At 35.3% G+C, this 22,546-nt stretch overlaps 4 protein-coding genes across 5 annotated transcripts in view; 2 read left to right on the forward strand and 2 right to left on the reverse strand.

The window, feature by feature from the left end:
- LOC107718817 (transmembrane protein 201-like) overlaps positions 1 to 49 on the reverse strand; it is a 16,969-nt gene extending 16,920 nt beyond the window's left edge. Inside the window, exon 1 of the mRNA XM_016526047.1 lies at positions 46 to 49. Within this exon, the coding sequence (XP_016381533.1) occupies positions 46 to 49 (4 nt within the window). The remainder of the gene's footprint in view (positions 1 to 45) is intronic.
- Positions 50 to 1,083: 1,034 nt separating this feature from the next.
- On the reverse strand, positions 1,084 to 9,544 carry LOC107718811 (solute carrier family 25 member 33). Its single transcript, XM_016526035.1, has 7 exons — positions 9,376 to 9,544; positions 5,599 to 5,772; positions 4,629 to 4,706; positions 3,481 to 3,581; positions 3,267 to 3,333; positions 2,390 to 2,670; positions 1,084 to 1,565 (listed from the first exon to the last, which is right to left on the reverse strand). The coding sequence occupies exons 1-7, from the start codon at positions 9,414 to 9,416 to the stop codon at positions 1,363 to 1,365; spliced, it is 945 nt and encodes a 314-aa protein (XP_016381521.1). The 5' UTR covers positions 9,417 to 9,544; the 3' UTR covers positions 1,084 to 1,362.
- Positions 9,545 to 12,356: 2,812 nt separating this feature from the next.
- On the forward strand, positions 12,357 to 14,208 carry LOC107718821 (aurora kinase A-interacting protein-like). Of its 2 annotated transcripts, XM_016526052.1 has the most exons (4): positions 12,357 to 12,393; positions 12,486 to 12,966; positions 13,775 to 13,885; positions 14,066 to 14,208. In XM_016526052.1, the coding sequence occupies exons 2-4, from the start codon at positions 12,592 to 12,594 to the stop codon at positions 14,069 to 14,071; spliced, it is 492 nt and encodes a 163-aa protein (XP_016381538.1). In that variant the 5' UTR covers positions 12,357 to 12,393; positions 12,486 to 12,591; the 3' UTR covers positions 14,072 to 14,208. The 2 variants fall into 2 exon arrangements, with proteins under 2 accessions (XP_016381538.1, XP_016381540.1); XM_016526054.1 differs by lacking the exon at positions 14,066 to 14,208 and having other exon boundaries at positions 12,486 to 12,997; positions 13,775 to 13,853.
- A 366-nt stretch (positions 14,209 to 14,574) lies between these two features.
- On the forward strand, positions 14,575 to 21,923 carry LOC107718822 (matrix-remodeling-associated protein 8-like). The gene is made up of 10 exons (XM_016526055.1): positions 14,575 to 14,680; positions 15,778 to 15,804; positions 15,909 to 16,211; positions 16,313 to 16,414; positions 17,070 to 17,561; positions 19,965 to 20,123; positions 20,307 to 20,337; positions 20,476 to 20,546; positions 20,945 to 21,022; positions 21,121 to 21,923. Exons 1-10 carry the CDS (start codon positions 14,662 to 14,664, stop codon positions 21,144 to 21,146), a joined length of 1,308 nt encoding a protein of 435 aa, XP_016381541.1. The 5' UTR covers positions 14,575 to 14,661; the 3' UTR covers positions 21,147 to 21,923.
- Positions 21,924 to 22,546: the final 623 nt, after the last annotated feature.

A 22,546-nucleotide genomic window follows, 5' to 3' on the forward strand; every position in this document is an offset into this window, starting at 1 on the left:
ATATATATATATATATCTATATAGTAGTACAATATTGTTTTGTACCCATGTTGCACAGTTATTAAGATTAGCATTGTTTCCTTATTTATACATTTTGCATTTTTAAAATCTCTTTTTAACAATAAAACATTTGCTTTATCTGTGTTCTATCTCTGTTCACTTATTTGAAATTTGCAGAAATTACATTACATTGCCTGTAATTACTGCTGTACACCGTCCATTCAATAAATAAAACGGACCACCATCTTGCCTTTTCAGGACAGTGAACTGAAGCAGGTTTATATGGTATAAACCTGCCCTCTTGAGGCAAAAGATGTAACAGCCATTCACAAGCTTTACAACAGTAAATTCTCATCTTTCACCTTAACGTTTTGTGTATAAAATTAGTATTGTATCAGTAATCAAGTTGAATCGTAATTAACATGAGATAACATGCTTAAAAGTACATAATGTTGACATTACGTTATATTTTGTACATAACATTGTGGCACAAGAGATATGACATCTACTACTAGAAGGCTCAAAGATCATGTTCTTTGTTCGTGTTTTGGAACCTTCAAGTAAACAGCTGGGATCCTGGGATTATTGACTCTTTCCTTTGTTTTCAAAGCATTGCTAACAGACATAAATTCATCAAAACAGTCTTAAAAAGGTATATTTATTTATGTGGCTCATTTTATCTGTGCATTCCCAACAACAACAAAAAATAATTTTCATAATTTATTTTATCAAACCAACAGCAGCATATGCATCAAGGCCCTCCTTTTCTGTAAAAGATGAACAACTATAACATATAGTAAACGGATGAAAAGTTTCGAGTAAAGAGGTGAATGGAATTGATTGGTCAGATTCCAGTGCTACTAGTTGTCATGAAGCAGGAAAGTATTACAAAATATTGCAACGTGAGCTTGTCAGCTACTAACAAGCTATTCTACGCCCCCATTACAGTATCATTTGCATTCCTTCCAAGAACATAATAATAAAACCCGGATCCACTAATGATTAACTCCAAAACTCTTGGACATATCATAGATCCAAAGACTTCAATGGCCTGCAACAAAACACTACTTATAATAAGAATAATTTAGTTAACTTAAAAGCACTATTTTTATATTCAGATGAACTTTTGCTGTACACTGATACAGTATACACAAACATCGTGGAGTAGCTAAGCAATATGCGCCATTTACATAACACACAAACAAGCAAAACAGTTCTTATAACGTATGCAGTCAACTTAAAATAAAAAAAGCTATTTAAAGTCTTTGGGTAATTCACATAAACATCCCTGTTCACAATGGATTCTTTTCTGTCTACTTTAGCTGCAGGTCAAAAGTATCTTTGTACTTGTTGTGTGCAGCTTCATTTGGAGGGTTCACCCAGCAGATGGACAATGAGCTCATAGGTGGACAGCACTATGGCTGTGTTGGGGATCTGTCTGATGAGCTGTGGAATGAGTCCTCTGTAAAAAGCTGCATATCCCTCTTCCACCGCCACAAGACGCGCCGTCTGAAAGAAGTACTTGTATTTGCTTCCCTCTTCTCTTAGTCTTGTCCGAATTACCTCTGGAAAACACACCAAGAAAGGTTGGTCATTAAAAATGAGGAGACGTAGATGTTTCTGGAAATCATTACCCTTAAATTCTTATCCTGAATTTTCTTTATTATTTAAAAAAATGTTTTTTTTTTCATTACACGTATACACTATCATTCAAGTTTGGGAATGGTAAGATTTTTTAAATGTTTTTGAAAGAAGTCTCTTATGCTCACCAAAGCTGCATTTATTTGATCAAAAATTATATATCAACATTAGTTATATTGTGAAATATTATTACAATTTGAAATAACTCTTCTATTTTAATATATTTAAAATTTTAATTTATTTCTGTGATGACAAAGCTGAATTTGCCATTACTCCAGTCTTCAGTGTCACATGATCCCTGAGAAATCATTTTAATGTAATTCTAATGCTCAAGAAACATTTTTTTTTTTTTTTACAATATTGATAATAAGAAAAGAAGTTGTGTTGCTTAATATTTTTTTAATGAACTTTGCATTGTAAAAGTCTTTACTGTCATGTTTAATTAAATTAATTACTTTTTTATTTCCCTCTTAATTTTTGAGTCAATTATAACCTGGGCAGGTTCTTCACGTTTTTTTTTTAGCAACTCATCCCATTAGGAATAACGGCATGTTGTTGTAATGACCAATAAAACTTGCCTAAATTCATGTTTTTTTATCCATCAAAACGTTATGTTATTTCACTGTATTTTTCATGCACTCCAAGTCCTGTTTTAAAAGTGCAAGTCTTACTGCCAAAGAGCAAGCAATCTATGTTTATTTTTAGACATAGACTAGTTTACGCTGGCTGACAGGTAATAACAACCTACCATGTGGATAGGCTATGCAGGATGCGCAACCCTTGGCAAATGCAGCAGCAACCATGAGGCCCAAGAAATCTGAAGCCCCTTTTTCTGTGTCAGTGTCAGGCGTGGTGAATCGACTCTGCGCTAGGTACTTCTTCAGCGTCTCGTAAATAAGGAAGCAGATCATGGTCTCCGAGATGCCAGCGTACGACGCTGTCAGGCCCCGGTAAAAACCTCGCATACCTTCCGTCTTGTACACGTACCGTGCGCATTGTAACGCGTTCATTTTCTTCTCCCCATGTGCCCTGGAGGACAAAGGGACAGTCGGTCAGGTGATCATGAAGAAATGGATTACAAAGGTCAAGAATTTAGCACGATTAACTCTGAGGTAACAGTTCTGGTTTCAAAACCTAGTTTAGGCATTGAATACTAAAATCAAGGTCAAAGACTTTGAAAGGTTCACTTGCAACTTTAATTTGCAATGCACAAATGTGGTTTGCATGCAGAGTGGGAGGGAGAATTAAATGCCAGACTATTTTCAGACTGTACCATCTGACATACTTCTCTCATCTGACTCTAGCAGTTTACTGCCGGCGCTCTTTATAGCGCAAATATAGAACATGCCTGCTAAGCCCCGACGGCTGTGTCAAGGTGGATATCTGCACTGCAGCAGATTGGATCACATGCTAATCATCATGACATTTGTGTAACAGAGACAGTGCTAATAGTTTGTATGTCCCCCATCCTAAAAAACTCATTACCCTCACGGTATCTGGGGATGCATTACATCTCACACACAAAAGGGCCACAACTCAAGGGTCTGATACAGATATGTGTCATGCCCTCATGCAAGTTCCCTGTTGAGAGTAAAGCAGGGTGAAAGTCTACAGCATTAACATACTTCCTCTCAAGCTGCATTCTTGTTTTGACCATCCAGATGGGATTCATCAGCGAGTTTGTGACAAATGCTGTAAGAAAAACAATGCAATTAGGGAATCAAACACCCACTTTTCTTTGAAAGCATCAAACAGTTGCATAAATTTCACTCAAGTTCTGGGAAACGTTATCAGCAATGTTGCACAAGTGTTTTTTTTTTAATAACCTTAAGGCATCACCTGCAAAGCCAGCTGAGGACATGTGGACAATTCCACTGTTTGGGACAAAGATGCCATTGAAAGTCTCTTTTGACTTTGAATAAGCTGCAAAATAGATCGCCCTGAAGAAGAACAAAAGGAAAAACACAATATCAGCACCTTAACTCTGTTGAACTCAACACCCCCTGCTTCCTCTCTCCACGCATGACAGTGCAGAGTTCATTTTAATATGAAAAAGGGCTGTTCGCACTGAAAGGCTGCCAATGTTTTATCAAGCCAAACAGCTTGCAGTGAGAGTTCCTGACAGTGCTGTCCGTTCTCTTCGCTGAATGTCTGGAACAGACTGCACAAAGAGCTGACTAAACACCCAGATCTAATGCCTTGATGACTGTGGGAAACAACGACTACATTTTCAGAGAACAACTACAGCCTAGAGGAGTGAAAAAAGATTTCTTGCTTGCTTATAATTAATTTTAATTTTAATGCAATTAATAAATAAATAATACTTATTACTACTAAGAATTTCATCACTTTTGTACCTTATCTAAACATCAACTACTTTTCCTAATACAAACGAACATAACAATAAAAGGTACAGTTATGTTTTGGAGAAATTTAGTATACCATTATATTGCAGTTTTATTATTACAGTATTATTATTGTGTATATGGAGAAAAAGTGACAAAACTTTCAACAACTTTTTTTTCTTCTCCTATTTTCCCAATTTAAAATGAAAGCTACAAGGAAAGGCATTGTTAATGTTAGGTAGAAATATGTACTTTTAAATATAATAATAATAAAAATAATAACAACAACAACAATTATTATTGGACTGTATCCATCAAAAAGTCAGCTCTTGGTCATAAGTTATCTTTATTGTTTTATACCTTGTCAATATTCATGTCACTAGTTTGAGGAATGATGCAAACACAGTACTGACAATTATATTGTATATATTTTATAAATTGTGTCCATTTTACTACTGGAAAGAGTCTTGTAACAGGAAACAGAAGAACTCAATATTTAAAACGAAAGACCTCTGAGGTTGATTAAAAAAAAGTATGTATGTATGTATATATTATGTATGTATGCATATATGTTTGTATAACAAATTGGCCTGTAGAGTGGGTCATTTATGTGATTTGCACAAAACTGAATTGAACCATTACCTTGAGGGTGCAACACCAACAAGATTTGGACCCAATCCTCTGAATAGAGATTTTGGTCCCTCTTTCTCTAGAATTGACCTGATGAGGACAGAGAGATGAGATTTAAACAGATGTAACATTACTGTGTGGCTTCTCATTTCAGTCAGATTGCACGAAACCAGTTTATAATCCACTTACACAGCTTATTTTGAACAATGCGATTGTGCTGCAAAACTAGTGACACCTTTACATGCATTTGTTTCCTTTATAATCCACCCATATGAAACAAAACCCTCTTTATCAGATAAATACTGAATGTTGACAGTAATGAATCATGCCTCTCACAAAGTGACTTTCCAGAAGTTCTTTTTGTCATTACAGATTGATAATATATCACTTCCTGAAAGAAAAAGTCATTCAAACAACTACTTCAACACTTTTTTCAACACAAAAAATGAGTCACAGGGCAAATGCTTCCTCAAGAAGAATCAAGGTCAGACATGGTGTCCTTTTTCCAAGATAGATATTGAACAATTTGACTAAATTGAAATGTCTCTCTTGAGGTTTTGGAAGTCACGTAGACCCATACACTCCCACAGAGATGCTTAGTCAGGGACACCTTGTGTTTTCAGCTAGTAATCCGAGCACAGCAAGAAGGCATCATGTGACAGTGCCGGTTCCTGAGAGCAATGCCATGCTGTGCCCAATTACCCAAAATAGATATTCACAGGGAACACTTACAAACTCTTTTGCCTTTACATAAGGCAAACCCTGCCCCTTATCATCATCAACTGCAGCAGCTAACAGCAGGATAAGAGCGGCTTTAATCTGCGTTCATTTAGAAGATCATATCCAGTTGCTAAATGCATCCACATAACAGACTTCAGACGTCACCAACGGTGCCGTCCCACAGAGGTTCCGGATCTACGCTCAGGCACATTAACAGTCAGGGTGGATGACTGTGTCATACTGTTTGTACTTCCTTGCTTACCGTAACACCTGTAGCAAGCCAGGGGTGACGGGTCCTGGTCTAATTACGCCAGCACCGTTGAATGTGCCCAGCTGGACCTGGAAAACAGGTCTGAGGGTGAGGCCAGACGACTGTAGTCTGGTTTTTAATACCTCCAGGGGGCAGGTCATGATGGCACCTACAGTTCCACCACACCTGTGGAGAGAATAAATACTTTTATTCAGCAACTATTCATTAAATTGATCATATGTGACAATGAATATTTATAATGCTATAGGAGATTATTTCAAATAATAAATGCTGTTCTTTTGAACGTTCTTTTCATCAAAGAATCATGAAAAAATCCACAGAAAAGTTAAGCAGCACAACTATTTTCAACATTGATAAAATGTTTCTTGAGCACCAAATCAGCATATTAGAATGATCTCTGAAGGATCATGTGACACTGACTGAAGACTGAAGTAATGGCTGCTGAAAAAAAATTCAGCTTTGCCATTACAAGAATAACATTGTAAAAATATTACAAAAGAAACATGATTTTAACCTATAATAAGTCACAATATTATTCTTTTTACTGTATGTATATATATATATATATATATATATATATATACACACAAGTTTAAATAAAGTGAATTCACAAGAATAATGCAACCTAAAAATTGGGTTGTGACCAAAAAAAGGTTGAGGACCTCCAGATTAAATAAACAGACAAAATCTTGTGATTACAAAATTTGATAAAAGCTGCTGTTACACTTGCTGTTTGAGGTACCACTAAAATCTACTTCAAACTAAACTTTAGACGCAAATATATGTGTGCGCGTCAGCAATGCTTGTGGACAACCTTTCTGGCTGTTGTATGAGTCAAGAGTATGAGAGTGAGGTCAAGGAAAACAAACTGAACTTTATCAAAATGACACAATGTGACGCAGGTGGCATTGATCGTGATTCACATTACAAAATAAAATGATTAGAGCCCTGCACTGGTTTAATCTAATCAAACTGAGATGAAGAGCCTGACCATGTAAATAAATGAAAAATGAAAACAACAAGTTAACCAATGAAGTGGGAAAAATCCAGCCCAACCTGCAAGTTATTTTTTAGAACCCACCAATTACACTTAATCACCTGTTATGGATCATCTTCTAGTGAGACTTGAGGCAAATAAATTGCAAGAGCTCAAATCACAGATCATGTTTCACAGAAGTCAAAACATGTTGACACAGGTCACGGGTTGTTTTAGAGAAGTACAAGACATGGGAAGAGCACAATGCCTCTAATCTCAGGACAGCAAGTAAGGGACAGATTAATCACAAATCTGTCTGAGAAACACATTCAGTTACAAGGGCAGATGTCCTCAACAAAAGCCTTAAGCCCAACACTGATGCAAGTCTCCTCTTGACTTACTTCACACAGCTTGACTTCTCATCAGCTCGCAGAGCACCAAGGGTAATGCTTTTATAATAAACCATTTTGTAACAGAAAAACAAAGCTTGGGGCATGATTATATAATGCCCATGTTTGAAATGAATAAAACAAACATGCAGATGTCTGTGGCCTTCAAAACAAGTCACCTGAATCTAACTAATGTTTAATTGAGCTCAAAACTTTGTTAGATCGTTAACAATCTGGCATTGAAATTATTAACTTATAACTTCAGTTATAAATAACAAAAAATAACTGGCAACATGCAAAAACCTGATGTGGTAACATCCTTCTATGCTTTATAGCTTTCCCATTACGACATTTACAGGATCACATCCATGATCATAGTTTTTTTTTTCTGACTTCACTTCTGCCTTCAGCAAGTGTATTTTAACCCATTAAAAATGTTGTAGTTTTTTTCTTCTCAATTTTCAGGGGATCCATTGAAAATGTGAAAAGAGGTGAGGAAATGGTATTTTAGCAGTATTTAACATTTGAAAAATTATATGTTTTAGATACACATATATACATATATATATATATATACACACACATCAAAACTGCTGTATTTATTTTCATAATAAATTCTATGTATTATGAGCTATACAGCTATACAAATACATTTTAATTAAAAAAAGTTTTTCTTATAACCTAATATTAAGAAAAAAAACTACACTCCAAGTTATACAAACTAAAATACTTTGAATAAAAAACTCACTCATATGTTTTGCCTTCAGTACAATAAATAAAAGGCAGTAATTTAATTCTGGTGCAACATTTTGACTTTATAATATCACTTCATAATTTCACAAACCATATTAACTAGTCAGTAAAAATGCATATGAACTCTTTAGCCAGCAAACACGTGCACTTCAACTGTCCTTTTAAATAGCAGTCACACGTTAACCTACATTCATTACTCACTAGCACACATGCTTGACATGAGCATGAAGATCTCTGTCCTTGAAAGCAGCAAGCACTTCTCCAGCCACATTTTATTAAGGGCAGGTGGCATTGAACAGCCTGCGCAAAGCCAACGCATTGAAATGCGCACAAAACACAGGCGTGTTTTCATACTATTGAGAAAGTGTGACATACACGAGTGCAAATTAAAATGACAACAATAAATCAATATCAGTCTAAAGGGAGTAGTAGATAAGTACTGATATCAAAACACGGGTCACAGGACGTAAATAACTGCGTTACGACCTTGGATGTATTTATGTAAAGCAAGGCGCTTCTAAATATTCAAAGGGTGCTAAAGCAAACTAACTCTGCGTAGACGATTATTTAGTTATATCCTAAACATTTCACACGCATATGCATTATGCACATATTTCACATTTTAATAGCAGCACATGAAGAGCTCGCGAGAGATGAACCTCGTCTCGTGGCTCATAACATAATTACGCAACCCAACACACTGCTCTGTGTGTCTTTGACAAGCTAGACCGAAACAAAGTTTTTACGTTCCTGGCACTATTTTACAACAGTTAATAAAATTATTATTAATTCCTCTTTATATTAGTGTGATTTTAGCACTAAACCTGCTCGCGTATTTAAATGATACGTAAAACGCTTCGGTCGCGTGACTGACGCTGCGCTGGCTAGTCTGAAGACTGAAGTAATGGCTGCTGAAAAAAAATTCAGCTTTGCCATTACAAGAATAACATTGTAAAAATATTACAAAAGAAACATGATTTTAACCTATAATAAGTCACAATATTATTCTTTTTACTGTATGTATATAAAGCAAGGCGCTTTTAAATATTCAAAGGGTGCTAAAGCAAACTAACTCTGCGTAGACGATTATTTAGTTATATCCTAAACATTTCACACGCATATGCATTATGCACATATTTCACATTTTAATAGCAGCACATGAAGAGCTCGCGAGAGATGAACCTCGTCTCGTGGCTCATAACATAATTACGCAACCCAACACACTGCTCTGTGTGTCTTTGACAAGCTAGACCGAAACAAAGTTTTTACGTTCCTGGCACTATTTTACAACAGTTAATAAAATTATTATTAATTCCTCTTTATATTAGTGTGATTTTAGCACTAAACCTGCTCGCGTATTTAAATGATACGTAAAACGCTTCGGTCGCGTGACTGACGCTGCGCTGGCTAGTTTCACCGCTAGCTAAAAGCTAACAAGAACTGTCTTCATTCAAACTCCTTGCCGAAATATCACAGAGGGGATATTAGTAACAGAAAATCGGTCTTAAAAATGCTTTCTCGTCTGAGATGAGTGTGACATTCAGTAAAAGTCACTGCACTGCGTTTAAAGCTGCTGTCGACCTTCTAGCCCGTAACCGTCAACCTCGGTTTCATATAGATATATATAGAAGTAACGTAATTTCCACTCACCCCCCTGCGAAGAGATGTAACAGGGTGTCTTTCTGCGCCATTTCAAAGAGCCATCGTACCTCACAAAAACGTTAAAACTTTAAATAAAAACCAAAACGTAGTCACTTAGGCCAGCGGCCTGATGATGCCCAGCACCCGGCTTCTCTTGCTTTAAACCCGGATAACGCCAAACCTGAGAAGTACCCTGGACTCACGTCATAGGGGCTGGACGGGGGTGTCGTCCATGACGTCACGCCATCGGTTCTTCTTCTTCTTCTTTTGTGTTTAATGGCGGTTGGCAAACCAGCTTAAGGTGCATTTCCGCCACACGCCATCGGTTCATCCACAAACAAAACTGTAACATTAAACTGCTGCAGAATATCATGTGTAACATTCTGCAGTGCATAAAAGGTAAATACGGATAAATTCGCAGTTAAGAATTTGTATTTAGTAAATCTATTTTTACATTTACATTTACATTTACATTTAGTCATTTAGCAGACGCTTTTATCTGCGTTAAGATTATATAAACGCTTTTATCTGCGTTTATTTTTTATTTCATGAATTTATTTCATACATTCTTTAATCCAAAATTACTCTAAAATTCAAATGTATTAATCTTTTCCTATATTCTATATCCTATGTTTCTTATATTCATGAACAGTCACCAAACTTGGGGAGTCAATTAACCCGTTCAGTTAAGTTTTAAACTTTCTTTTTGATTTGAAACTATAATGGATATTTGGAGGTACATGATGCTTTAGTATATTTAGCTATTTAATAGCTTATGTAACATTTTACAGTATAAAAAAGATTAAATAGCTACAGAAAAACAAACAAACAAAATAATTTTTATTTAGTAAGTGCATTTATTTTATTTTTATTTCAGGAATTTATTTCATTCATCGGTACAGTGCCATGTGCTTGTAATTATTTCGTTTTTTTGCAAATGTAATTATTCTTTATATAGAGCACCCTAATGCATAATTTTGGCAAAATAAACAAGCAAAATGGTGGAGACTCCTGCAGTGTAGAGGGGGTGTGTGAGGGGAGGGAGGTACAAAATTCTAACTGCACACTTATTAACTATGAACTGATAAGTGGGTCATTAAGAGTTGTTGACACTGCACTGTGTTTGCTATTATGCTGGATAGAGAGAGAAAAAAAACTAAACATCATCATATAATCATCTTGTTGAAGATATCCACTGTTAATAATGAAAACACCTAAAGTTCTCTATTGTTTTCATTTTAAGGCTGGACAGTAGGCCTATATTTATGGTTGACTCATATAGATATCCTGTAAGACTAGTTATTCGAGATGTTTATTCACCTTGCAGATAGCGAAACTATTACCACTTCTTCTGCTCTTTTCGCATTTTTTATTAAAATTCTGATAAATTCATTGTCCTAAATTTAAACTCCTAAATCTAAGACTATATAAAAACAATAAGACTTAAGTATAGTTACAGTGATGACAGTTCTGTGGGTGTTTCTGGTCACTTTTTTTGGCCACATGAATTTTTATTTATGGTTGACTCATATAGATATCCTGTAAGACTAGTTATTCGAGATGTTTATTCACCTTGCAGATAGCGAAACTATTACCACTTCTTCTGCTCTTTTCGCATTTTTTTTTAAAAATTCTGATAAATTAATTGTCCTAAATTTAAACTCCTAAATCTAAGACTATATAAAAACAATAAGACTTAAGTATAGTTACAGTGATGACAGTTCTGTGGGTGTTTCTGGTCACTTTTTTTGGCCACATGAATTTTAATGACAGACAGGCTTGGCAAAACAGTTTCCTTACATAACATGACTTGACAAGTGATATTATGGTCATATAGGAAGCATGGGTCTAATATTAGCTATATTTTAATCTTAGCAGCTTATCTCTCCAGGGAATATCAAATATAAAATGACTGAGATGTCCTGGTCTTTGATTCTGTTCCAGTTTCCTGCAGATTTGGGAGTGAGTTCAGACACTTCATGACCTTCATGGTCAGAGTTTTGCCTTTTGGATCAACCAAAGGTACACAACAGGCAACAGGCCACTTTTATTGCATAAGCAGGGGATGTGCAATGGTGCTACCAGCTAAAACAACACAGGATGTGAGTTTCATGGTTACATGACACAAGTGGCAATATTTATTCCAGACACATGTAATTAAATAAGTTGAATGTTGATTGATATGTTCTTGAAAATATTTTAATAAATATTGTATATGTCATTTTAAATATATTGCAATATTGTGTAAATAAATATATTTCTCCCCATTTGTCCATTTATAATGAGACAAGACTTGATATTTTCATTTAACCAAATTTTCTTTTCAGAAACAAAAGGATGACATAGGCTATTTACTGTATCAGTACAAAAGTAGTTAATACAGATAATAGCAATAAATACAAATACAAAGCATCATTGACATACGCAACATAATAACGGAACAAAATAACAAAAGGACTAAAGAAAGAAAGAAAAAACCTGCACAGTAAATTGTAATCATTTTTGGAAAGTTCTTAGTAATTATTGTATAACAAATAAAGTATCATTTAAAATTTCTCACAGAATATATCCTGTGAAAAACACATTAGAGCGTTTTCATTTGAATATAGATTACATATGTTCTTTTCATAATAACTGTGAAAGAGAGTCTGTTGTGCATTTATTTTTTGAATGCACAACAGATATTTATTTTGGTATGAGATGTCACAATTTCTAAGTGTTAAACTGAATTGCAACCTAGTCCCAAATATATTATCAGTTTTATTTCATTCAAATTAATGAATGTGACTTTTTCAGAAGAAAAATAGTAGGCTCATATAAAAAATTGTGATCAGTGGTACGATTTCAGAGGGTTGGAAAACTGCGCCATCTTTAGGAGAAAGAGGTGACATAGCAAGACGTGAGAAAGACACTCGTTCTGTTTTAAATATGTTAGATTGTATAAGAACCAAGATTGTTTTATAAAACAATTCTATTTTTGTATTTTTAAAGATTTTTGAGAACTGAACCTGCTTTCCAAAGTGTCTGGTAAGCTTATTCAGTTTTGTGCTAGTAACGCATTTCATTTAAAAAAAATAATCATTGTACAATGTCCCATACGTTTTTCTTTTCTTTTCTAGGTTCATTGCAGAACCAGAGCCAGGCATTATGCAGTGCTGTGCAACACTGTCATTCTACCCATTTCAGAGCTCTTCAGTATGAATACTGAATAATGAATAATGAATAATGTTTGAAAACAGATGCTTCACTTCAGCTGCTGACAACAAACTTCCACCCAAATTATGGACACCTTTTGAGCCAGAGTTAGAGGAGGTTCTTGTGCCCCGTAAGCTATCAGTTTCACCTTTGGAAAGCTGGCTTTCTCTGCGCTACTCTCTACCCCCATTGCTGGAGGCTTCTCCTCCTCTGGGAAAATCCATGGTGCTGCCTCCATTTGCGCTGCCATTACTGGAGGATGGGGAAAGCTCAACACCACTGAACTGCAAGAATGTGCTGCAGATCCGACGAAGGAAGATGAACAGGCACAAATACAAGAAACTGCTAAAACGGACCAAGTTCCAGAGGAGGAGAGTGAAAGATGTCAGGCGGAAGAAAAAGCAGGTCACTTATGTTAGTCATCTAGACAACAAGAGTAAATAATGTATTTTTTTGTTATGTGATTTCAAATAAAACTTAAAAAGGTCATAAATCAGAGCAGAAGGTCTTAAATCCATAAAGTCATGGCATTAAATGTTGCATACACTGCATAAAATGAATGTCTTCCTCTGTATTTTTGTTTTGCCTTCCATTACAAATATCTTAAATACTTAAATCAAGATACATTTATCTGATATGAAAATTTAACATAAGAAGGTGTGTTTTCTGAGAAATCTTATGCTTAAAACAAGAACAAATATCTGTCATTGAGGAGTGAAAACTTGTTTTCCTTTTGAATTATGATTTTCTGAACCCATTGGCAGATATTTGTTCTTGTTTTAATCATTACCTCACTTTCTCACTTTTTAATCATAAACTCAATTTCTCAAAAAACAAGACTTCTTATTTTATGTCATTTTGCTTCTGAAGTGAATGTATCTTGATTTAAGATTCTTCAGACATTTGCACTAAAAAATAAGACAGAAATGCTGAGTAAGAACATCACTTTTTTGCAGTGTGATCAGAAGGTACGGTAAAAGTTATTTATTTATTCTAGTGGTTGGGAGCAGATGTATTCATGTCATTAGCTGTGTTATGTTATGTTTTTTTTTTTTTTTTTTTTTTTTTTTTGATTTTTGTTTTTTTGCAAAGTAATGGAGATCTGATGCAAGTTGTATTTTCAAACTCCGAAGCATTGCTAACACAAGTGATTTACATTTAGAGACCATACTGATGTATTGTGTTCCATTCAATTTATTTCTTACGTTTTCAGGCTCAGTTTGAGAGAGATCTTACCCGAATCGTTAGGAGAGCTGGACTGAAGAGAGCCCCAGATGGATGGACAGCACCCCAAGTCTATGTCAGAATGAGTCAGAATAAAATAAATTAATTAAAGGATTAGTTCACTTCTAGAATGAAAATTCTGTCATCATTTACTCACCCAACTGTTCGGATACCAACATTTTCCAAAATATCTTCTTTTGTGTTCAACAGAAGAAAGAAGCTCATACAGGTTTGGAACAAGTGGAGGGTGGGTGAATGTTGACAGAATTTTCTGGGAGTGAATTAATCCTTTAACATCTGTGTTATTTAAATATTTTTGTGTTTTTCATAATACCATTCACTCTACTGTTACTGCATCTGGAGCAAAACAGTGATATGAAATGTACTGCATATGTGCTTATTACTGCAATAAAAAGACCTCATCTCCCACCTCTTTGTGATGTGCATTGTTTTAAGAGCTTATATCACCTTAAGTGAATGACACTAACAAAACCCATCTCCATTTTATATATATATGTATATATATATTATACTGTATGTGTAGTGTATATAATGTGTATATATATATAATGTATTTAGTTTATTATTTTGGATAAATACCCGTATACATTTTTATTATGTAGAGATGGTGCTGCCTTCACATTAACCTGGTGTAATTTAAGAAATATTTGCAGTTAATGTGAGAGAGTTTAGTATTTCATGATGTTTAATATTCTGGAGGAGGGGCATGTCAGTGGTCCAGTCCAGACCAGCAGACGGCAAAGATTTTGTTTTCTGTCGCTGGTCGACGAAACGTTTGAGGTGAGGGAGCAGTCCTTTGAAAAAACCGTTTAATCGGTCACCTGAATTAACAAATATCTTCACCACTTTTCGGACATGTTTCTCGTGCCATACAGTAAGTAGCCAAATCGTTTTTTTAACGAATTCTCATATATCTTTAACTTATTTGAACTGCTTTGACATTTTCACCTACACAACACTCTGAATATTGTCTTCTGTGTTGCATCCTTCACAGTGAATGTGGAATTGTGCATTAACTTTGATCTTGCAGTAAGTCTCGTGCTGGCCTCCTTCCAAGTGTTTTTATTTATTTACTTATATATTTTAAATTAGATTAAACGTCTTTTCTGCTGCTTTGTTTTTCTCTTTCTTTAGTTTTTTCTGAACTTTTTTTCTGAGTTAATTGTAGTCTTTTGTGTGGAAAGACACGTCAGTAGTCTTCTTGTTAAGACACTATCATGCGGTGTAAAGACAATTACAGGGTTTTGAATTTTTCTTCTTTGTGGCCATATTTTACCTTCTATGTTTCTTGACCTCAATATTTAATTGAATTACAGATGGGAAACGCAGTCATTTTTGCTGGTCTTGCATTCTATTCTTCATATGTATATATATATACATATATATTACACACATTCATTAGTACAAAAATATGTTATGTTACAGATTTAGTTTAATGTGGCATGACATGTCAATGTTTAATGCTACTTGAATCTTGTTTAGACAAGAAAAGAACTAGCAATTCACAAATTCACCCCTTGGATTCCTCACATGATCACACATCTGGTGTTCGATTGTGGTAGCTGACTGTCCTTGACCTTTTCTATTTCTTGACCATAAATAGATCAATTTTTCTCATCTTCGATAACTTTTTCTGTACTTTTAGTGATGGATGTGGAGAGGCCTGACTTTCTGTCAGTATTTATCATCTGGATTACAGGTCTGACTGCTGAGAGGAAATGAATGGATCCTCTGTGCTGCAAATTTCTTTGTGTTGGCATAGCAGCAAATATTAGTCTTCTGCAGATCTGAACTAAGTTTTATTGTGTCTGCATTAACAATATGAACACTGACTGATGCAAACAGTGATTTGGGGCAGAGTTCGGTGTTTGAAATATCTACAGGACAGATGCCGAATTTCCGTATTCATATAATTAAATATGACTTACACCTTCAGTATTTCTAATGCGTGTGTTCTTGTTCTCATTTCAGTCTGGTCTGCCTTGATCTTACCATGTGGTGAGTGAGTAACAAAATAGTTATTTTGTAGCAGTTTCCCAATATTTTTCATACTGTATAAACCAAAATGAATATGTAATGTAATGTATGTGTATGTCTTTTAGCCTGGGCACAAAACAACATGCCTAGTGTGGTTGTGGAGGCGAAGAACATTACAGTTCCAGCCGGGTCAGATGTTCTTCTGCCGTGTAATAATCAGCGGATGGTTTGGAGGCAGGATCGCCTGCGGGACCGTCAGCGTGTCGTGCACTGGGACCTGATCCGGAACCAACCCGATTACACTGTGGAGCGCATTTTAGATATGTTCTCAGGGGGAACAGAGCGCTTGTACAACGACTACAACAGGGGCCGAATTACTATTTCAAAAGACGCCTTCAGCGATGGAAATTTCTCACTAGTTATTAATAGTAAGTTCATCCTTTTAGACCATGTCCATGTCACTCTTTTGATTATTTTGTTTGTGATATTAAATACCTTCCATTCTGGTGTTGCTGTTTTGTTTGCGCAGATGTGGACGTGAATGATAAAGGTATCTATACCTGCAACCTACATCACCACTATTGCAAGGTCCACCAGTCCATTCGAATCCAGCTCAACGTCACTAAATCACGTAAGAGAAGAAGCCTGACATCTATAGTTTATCTAGCCTTTTTCCACCTCAGAGTAAAAAATTAAGAAATAAAAAAGTGATTGCGACTTTTTACAGATCTCAAAACTGTGACTAAATCTCGGAATGTGTCTTTATATTTCACAAAATGACTCACAATTATGACTATTATATATAATTTTGACTTTTAATCTGAGCAATTTTTTTATCTCACAATGTAACAATGTATATTTCACGGTGTGATTTTTTTTTCATCTCACAATTGTGACTTTTTATCTCACAATTTGGCTTTATTTCACCTTTTTCATTTTTTATTTTGAGGTGACAATGAGCTTCCATACTTCCAGGCTTCCATAGTTTCAGGCATGTTTACGTAAAGCTGTGTAAAGTGTGTCATACTGCTCTACTAGCCCCACAAAGTGGAGCATATAAACACAACAGAGCCACAGTGTTTATGATTTCAGGGGAAGTTAATCTGATAATGTTTTTGTTGTAGCTGTCCATGCATGAACTGGAATAGATATTTTAACACTGAAAAATTACACAGTATAGTTTTTAATTATTGCTATCCAATCTTATGCTTTGAAAAAACAGTATATAAATTAAACATTATTATTTATATAGTTAAACTTCTTTATAAAAATGTCAATATCTGCAGCTCGAAAGGAAAAGCGTGTCTGGGATGGCGATAAATCTGTGCTTGTGGTTCTGGTGGGGAAGAGTGTGGTGCTTCCCTGTGTGAACCGCAGACAATTGTGGACGGACAGTCAGAGGGACGAGGGCCAGCAGCAGGTGGTCCACTGGGACTGGCAGGCACCTGGGGTCACCCGTGACCGAGCAGACCGCCTCATCGATATGTATGCCTCTGGAGAGAACCGGCAGTACGGGCCGCTCTTCCTCCGGAATAAGATGAACATCTCAACTGATGCCTTCTACATGGGGGATTTCTCCCTGAGTGTCCACAACATTCAGCCCTCTGATAAAGGCTTGTATTCCTGCCACCTTCACCATCACTACTGTGGCTTACATGAAAGACGAATCTTCAGGGTGATCGTCGGCCCTTCTGTCCAGCCTTCGCCTCCAGCGCGCTCCTCTACTGATGCACCAAAAACTAATTCTTCTTATTCCGTCCCACCTGCTGATGACCCAAGTAAGATAATTTTTTAAAATGTGATTTATTTGTTGCACCTTTGATTTTTTTTAGAAGAAAATTGCTAAATTCTGTCATTATTTACTCTAATTTTGTTCTAGTCCTGTATGGCGTAATTTATTTGAATTTATTAGTTTTTGAATAACTGTAATGCAGCTATTGACAGCTATTAAAGTGACAAAGGAATGTCAAGATCCAATAAAATCACCATAAAAATGGTGCGTACAACTCATGTACTATATTCCAAGTTTTCTGAAGTCACACAATAGCTTTGAACCAATGCCGTTTGGTGTTTGTGATGTTGATGTGCCATTTTTGACTTTTGAGGTGATTATCAGTGAATAAAGACTTACATTTTGGGTTGTTTCTAATACAAAGCTATTATATGGCTTTGGAAGACTTGGAATATAGTGCACAAGTTGTATGGATCACTTTTATGGTGCCTTTTGTTTTCTTTTTGGTCATTATGACCAGAAGTTGTATGGCAAGATCTGTCAAACGATTCTTCAAAAAATTCTGCATCTTTTCCCTTTTTTTTTTTTTTTTTTTAATTCGAAACAGTGACCTTTTCTTTTTCCTAGCTTGTTTTAAACATGTATTTCTGTGTTTTCCGAATCAGCTCCTTTGCTCCTCCCTTTACATGTATATTTGGGTTTGGGGGAGGAATGTTGCCTGAGAACTATATTTATTTCCTGCCTTTTTCTCTCTGTTTACTTTTCTGCTCCATCTTCTCCAGTCTGCAGTGGGAATTTTACAGCAGTCTTTCCATTTCTCTCTTTGTTTTTCATTTTTGAGCTGTCTAAAATGTCTTTGTCTTTTACTCTTTGTTCAGACTGACTCACTCCAGTCATTTTGGCTCTGTCATTGCCGTCTCTGTGTTACAAAACACTTGTAAAGATGAGTTTGTACGAGTGAATGTTTTCAACAGAAATGTAGTGAATAGGTCATAAAAGAGGTGGGGGAGGTTTTATTGGAAGATGCTTCATATTTCCTCTGCTTAGCAATCGCTGAGCTCACAAAAGGTCACAACAACGTCTTGCTTTCTTCTGGGGTTTGCAGATTTTACCATCATTGCTCAGAAAATATTCCCCATTTTGCGTTGGTAATGGGCTGTTTTTTGATATGAAAAATCACATCTGTACAACATCTGGCCCGCTGTAACATTAAAGCGCAAAGCAGGAATGGTCCGTTTTAGATTCACATCTTCACATGTCTGTAAACATTTTGCCCCACTCCACTGGAAGTAGAAAAAAATGTGGCATGTCAGTCAGCTTATAGATTTAATGTATTGTCTGAATGTGACCTTCTTTTAATTTTTTTTAAATGGGAAGAAAAACTAGCAATTTTTATTTACAAATATTTATAAATATTTTTATTTTTAATTATTTATTAATTTTCCCGTTTTTTTTTATTTCACTCAACATTTGTGATATACCTGTAAATATTTATTTCAGAATGGTAAATGATATATTACAAATGTTTTTAAATTAAATATAGCTATTTTGTAAGGATGTTAAATAATGCAGTTATGTTAACATTTTGAAGCTACATCTGAGGTTAATGCACATGCAACAGTTTAACTTGGATGAGTTGGAATCCGTGTTGTATCCCAATCCCACTTCCTCCCACTTTTGCTCTCTCCAGCTGTCCTATAAATAATGAACAAAAATGGCATTATAAATAATACACAAAAATTAAGTATGTGTTGTATTCCAATATATTTTGCATTGTTAAACGTAAAAAACCTCAGGATTACACAAATATGACCAGTCTTAGCATGTGTGACTCATTTGATTCTTCATTGTTCATTGCAATGAGACATACTGACTCATGAAGTAATCATAAGGACTGTTAGTTTTAGGATGAAGAAGTCATTTTTGTGTTGTCATGCCAAGAACAAGGTTTACAATTCTGTAAAACACAAACAGCAGCATTTAGAGAGTTTGTTTGGTTTATTTGGTCTTATAAGTACTACTGACATGCAATCCCTGAAAAATATAGCAGATTAAATCTAAATTCTCCCTGTTATTATGGGGCACCTAAATAAGTGGAAAATGTCTCCAGACAGACTGACCATGAAGTGGTGGTATTTCTCTCCGCCTGCACTATCGCTTCCAGTTCTGGTGGTTTGTGTTTTTTTTTCTCCATTGCTGTGGCATGACGTCAGGTCTGGAACTCATTACGCCTGTTTTGGCCATTCTGACATGAAACCTGGTCCCTCTCCCCTCTCGCCTGGCAGGCCTGGGTGAAATGGGAAAAACAAACTAGTAATTTGGGCTTTTCTGCTTTGTTTCTTGCCTTTCAGTACACCATAAAGTAATTAAATGTTTTATTCAATCAGATATTTAAGAGTTCTCATTCATCTGGTCTTCTCATCTTTTCTTTTTTCTACTTGGTGAGCAGATACAAACATGGTTGAAGCGCCTCGCATCCTCAATGTAATTTTGCCTGAGAATCAAACTCACCTCTTGCACCAAGTAGGCTACATCCTGGCAATCTTCCTGCTGCTTCTGTTAATGCTCATTGGCATCATTATGACCACGAGGCACTGCAGAAAAAAAGGTAGGATCATGTGGATTAGATAAAGTGATGATTTTATAAACGGGAAAAGAAATATGTTTAGCTTTTTAGTCAAACTGCATGTTGGTCAACTGAAACATTTACATATAAAATTAGTACCTTTGAGATTATTGCCTTGAATCTTACTGAACTTTCTTTTGACATTTCATATTATATCTGATTCAGGGCCTGAGTTTGAGGTTCGAAGGTCTGAGCGGTAAGGATTAAAGATTTCCAGTTTTGTAATTTCTGCTTTACAGTATCTTATTCAGTGTTTTTGAGTCAAGTAAGATCCACAATAATAATTTTACACTCGCTAATACATAAAAAGGATAATGTTTGCTTTACTTGGCAGGGGGAGGAGGACATCCATTGAGCTTGATGCCACAGAACTGCAACCCTACAATCAGGAAGACTTGCGACTGGGTAAGCGCAACCACATTTTTCCATGATTTCTCTTAAAGCAGAAATAGGTCATTTAAAAACCAAGACTTTATGAAAATAAAGAGAAAAGACAGATACTGTAACTAGTGTTCTGTAAAGTGTAAAGAAGTGTGATTTGGTTTGCAAGAATCGTGTTTTTTTTTCTTCAATATTCTCAAGTACAATGACTCCTGGATTACATTACATTACCACAGTCTTTTTTTTAAATTGGTTGGTTATTGTTTTGTAACAAGGGATTTTCCAGTGAAATATATATTTTTTGAAATCTGAGTGTCTCAGTCACATCTGACGTATATTAATAGATGGTGATTTACAATAATTCTTCATGTTTTCATATTTATATCAGCATTTATTGAAGAAATCCTTATATTTTTATTTAGACTACAAGAACAACATAATAAAAGAAAGGGCAGCGGCAAACAACTATCCCTCTCCAAAAGTTATTGATCTAAACCGAGGTAATGTGGTCTCAATTAGTGAAATTCGTTCCGGACAACGAGATGCATTGTGATGTATTTACACACTCTTTCTCTGTCTTCCTCTCTCTCACCTAAAGAAATGGAGAGAATGTCATGGAAGTGATTCGTAGTGAGCTGCTGGCTGGTCCAGAGCGTGCTGAATGAGAAGAGATTCAAGGACTTTACATTTGCATTGAGAACAGGAATGGAAGTACTGACTTTCTACAGCATAATTACTGCTTACATGATCTTATAATACTCAAATTCTGTTGATATTGGTAAGTCAATTTAATTGAAATCTCTTTGTCATAATCACAGTGTACCATAATGGTAATCTATTGAATTCAAGTTACACATATGTAAAATGTGGGAGAGCAATTTGCTGAATTCAGTTTGGTACTCTTCTGTATTAAAATTCTAAATTTAAACATTTCTGTTGAATTGCTAAAATTCTGTGTGGTAGAAACCACTGTAAATTTCTTATAAAACTCAGGAAGCAAACAAATAGCTGTGGCTTCAGGTCTAAATAGTCAAACGTGGTACACAAGTGAACCTCAAAGGCAATTAAAAGTACTGTTTCTGCTATTCTGATGTGTGTGTATCTATATGTTACTTTTTGTATAAATTTTGAGTCCTATTGACCAGGACTTCTTTGGCCCATTGTCTTTTTACAGTGTTTGTTTTACAGCATTATGTGGTACAGTTACAGTTTATTTGCTTTTGCAATATGAGCAAGTCCCATTTATCTCTTTTCCATCATCAACATTTTTTTTCAGCAATTTCATTGGTCAGTGATGTTCATTTACATAGGTTACTAAGCATTCATGCAGTAGTTTTTATTTGATCTGGAGTGTACATATATCTTTAGAGAGGCAATACATGATCATGTCAATATAGACTAGAGGACCGATGTACAAATATAATAAAGTTTATTCTTAAATATTTTGTGTAATTAAGATTCATTCTTTCTATATGTAAGGCATTGTACCTCCATTATCTCCCTCTCTACTTGACCAGTGCCCAGTAACAAATGTTCAGATCCACTATGACCAGATTCTGATCGCAATGTCTTAACTGATATCATATGTCCCACAGAGAGTTGGCAATGTGAAACTAGCTGTGCCTGTGTGCAATATTTAAAACAAGCTATGTTTTGAACATTTTGTAGTAAAACATTTTGTTTTACCATAAGTTATGTAACTTATGTAAAATGTAAAAACAAAATTATTTATAATAATAATAATCTAGAAATCTAGTATTTGAATACACTATTGACTAAAATCTTTGCTTTTTCCTATAATTATGGAACACTAAGCAGTATACTACATAACTGCATTAGGAAGTTCATTAAAGGGACAGTTCACCCAAAAATGAAAATTACCCAATGATTTACTCACCCTCAACCCATTCACTGCCATTACAAAACTTGGAAGAGCCAGGACATTTTTTTATATAATTGGATTTGTCTGAAAGAAGAAAGTCATATACACCTAGGATGCCTTGAGGGTGAGTAAATCATAGGAA

This window comes from Sinocyclocheilus rhinocerous, unplaced genomic scaffold (assembly GCF_001515625.1).
Source record: "Sinocyclocheilus rhinocerous isolate Xijiao unplaced genomic scaffold, SAMN03320098_v1.1 scaffold2017, whole genome shotgun sequence".
NCBI lineage: Eukaryota > Metazoa > Chordata > Actinopteri > Cypriniformes > Cyprinidae > Sinocyclocheilus > Sinocyclocheilus rhinocerous.

Bases quoted from the DNA above. Each gene is read 5' to 3' on its own strand.
- LOC107718811 (XM_016526035.1), bottom strand. From the start codon at position 9,416: ATGGCGCAGAAAGACACCCTGTTACATCTCTTCGCAGGGGG. The intron at 4,707-5,598 runs GTAAGCAAGGAA...TGTCCTCATCAG, and splicing joins GGCTTGCTACAGGTGTTACG to GTCAATTCTAGAGAAAGAGG. The intron at 1,566-2,389 runs GTAGGTTGTTAT...TGTGTTTTCCAG, and splicing joins CTGCATAGCCTATCCACATG to AGGTAATTCGGACAAGACTA.
- LOC107718821 (XM_016526052.1), top strand. From the start codon at position 12,592: ATGTTTGAAAACAGATGCTTCACTTCAGCTGCTGACAACAAACTTCCA. The intron at 12,967-13,774 runs GTCACTTATGTT...TTACGTTTTCAG, and splicing joins TCAGGCGGAAGAAAAAGCAG to GCTCAGTTTGAGAGAGATCT.
- LOC107718822 (XM_016526055.1), top strand. The intron at 16,212-16,312 runs GTAAGTTCATCC...TTGTTTGCGCAG, and splicing joins TTTCTCACTAGTTATTAATA to ATGTGGACGTGAATGATAAA. The intron at 17,562-19,964 runs GTAAGATAATTT...CTTGGTGAGCAG, and splicing joins CCCACCTGCTGATGACCCAA to ATACAAACATGGTTGAAGCG.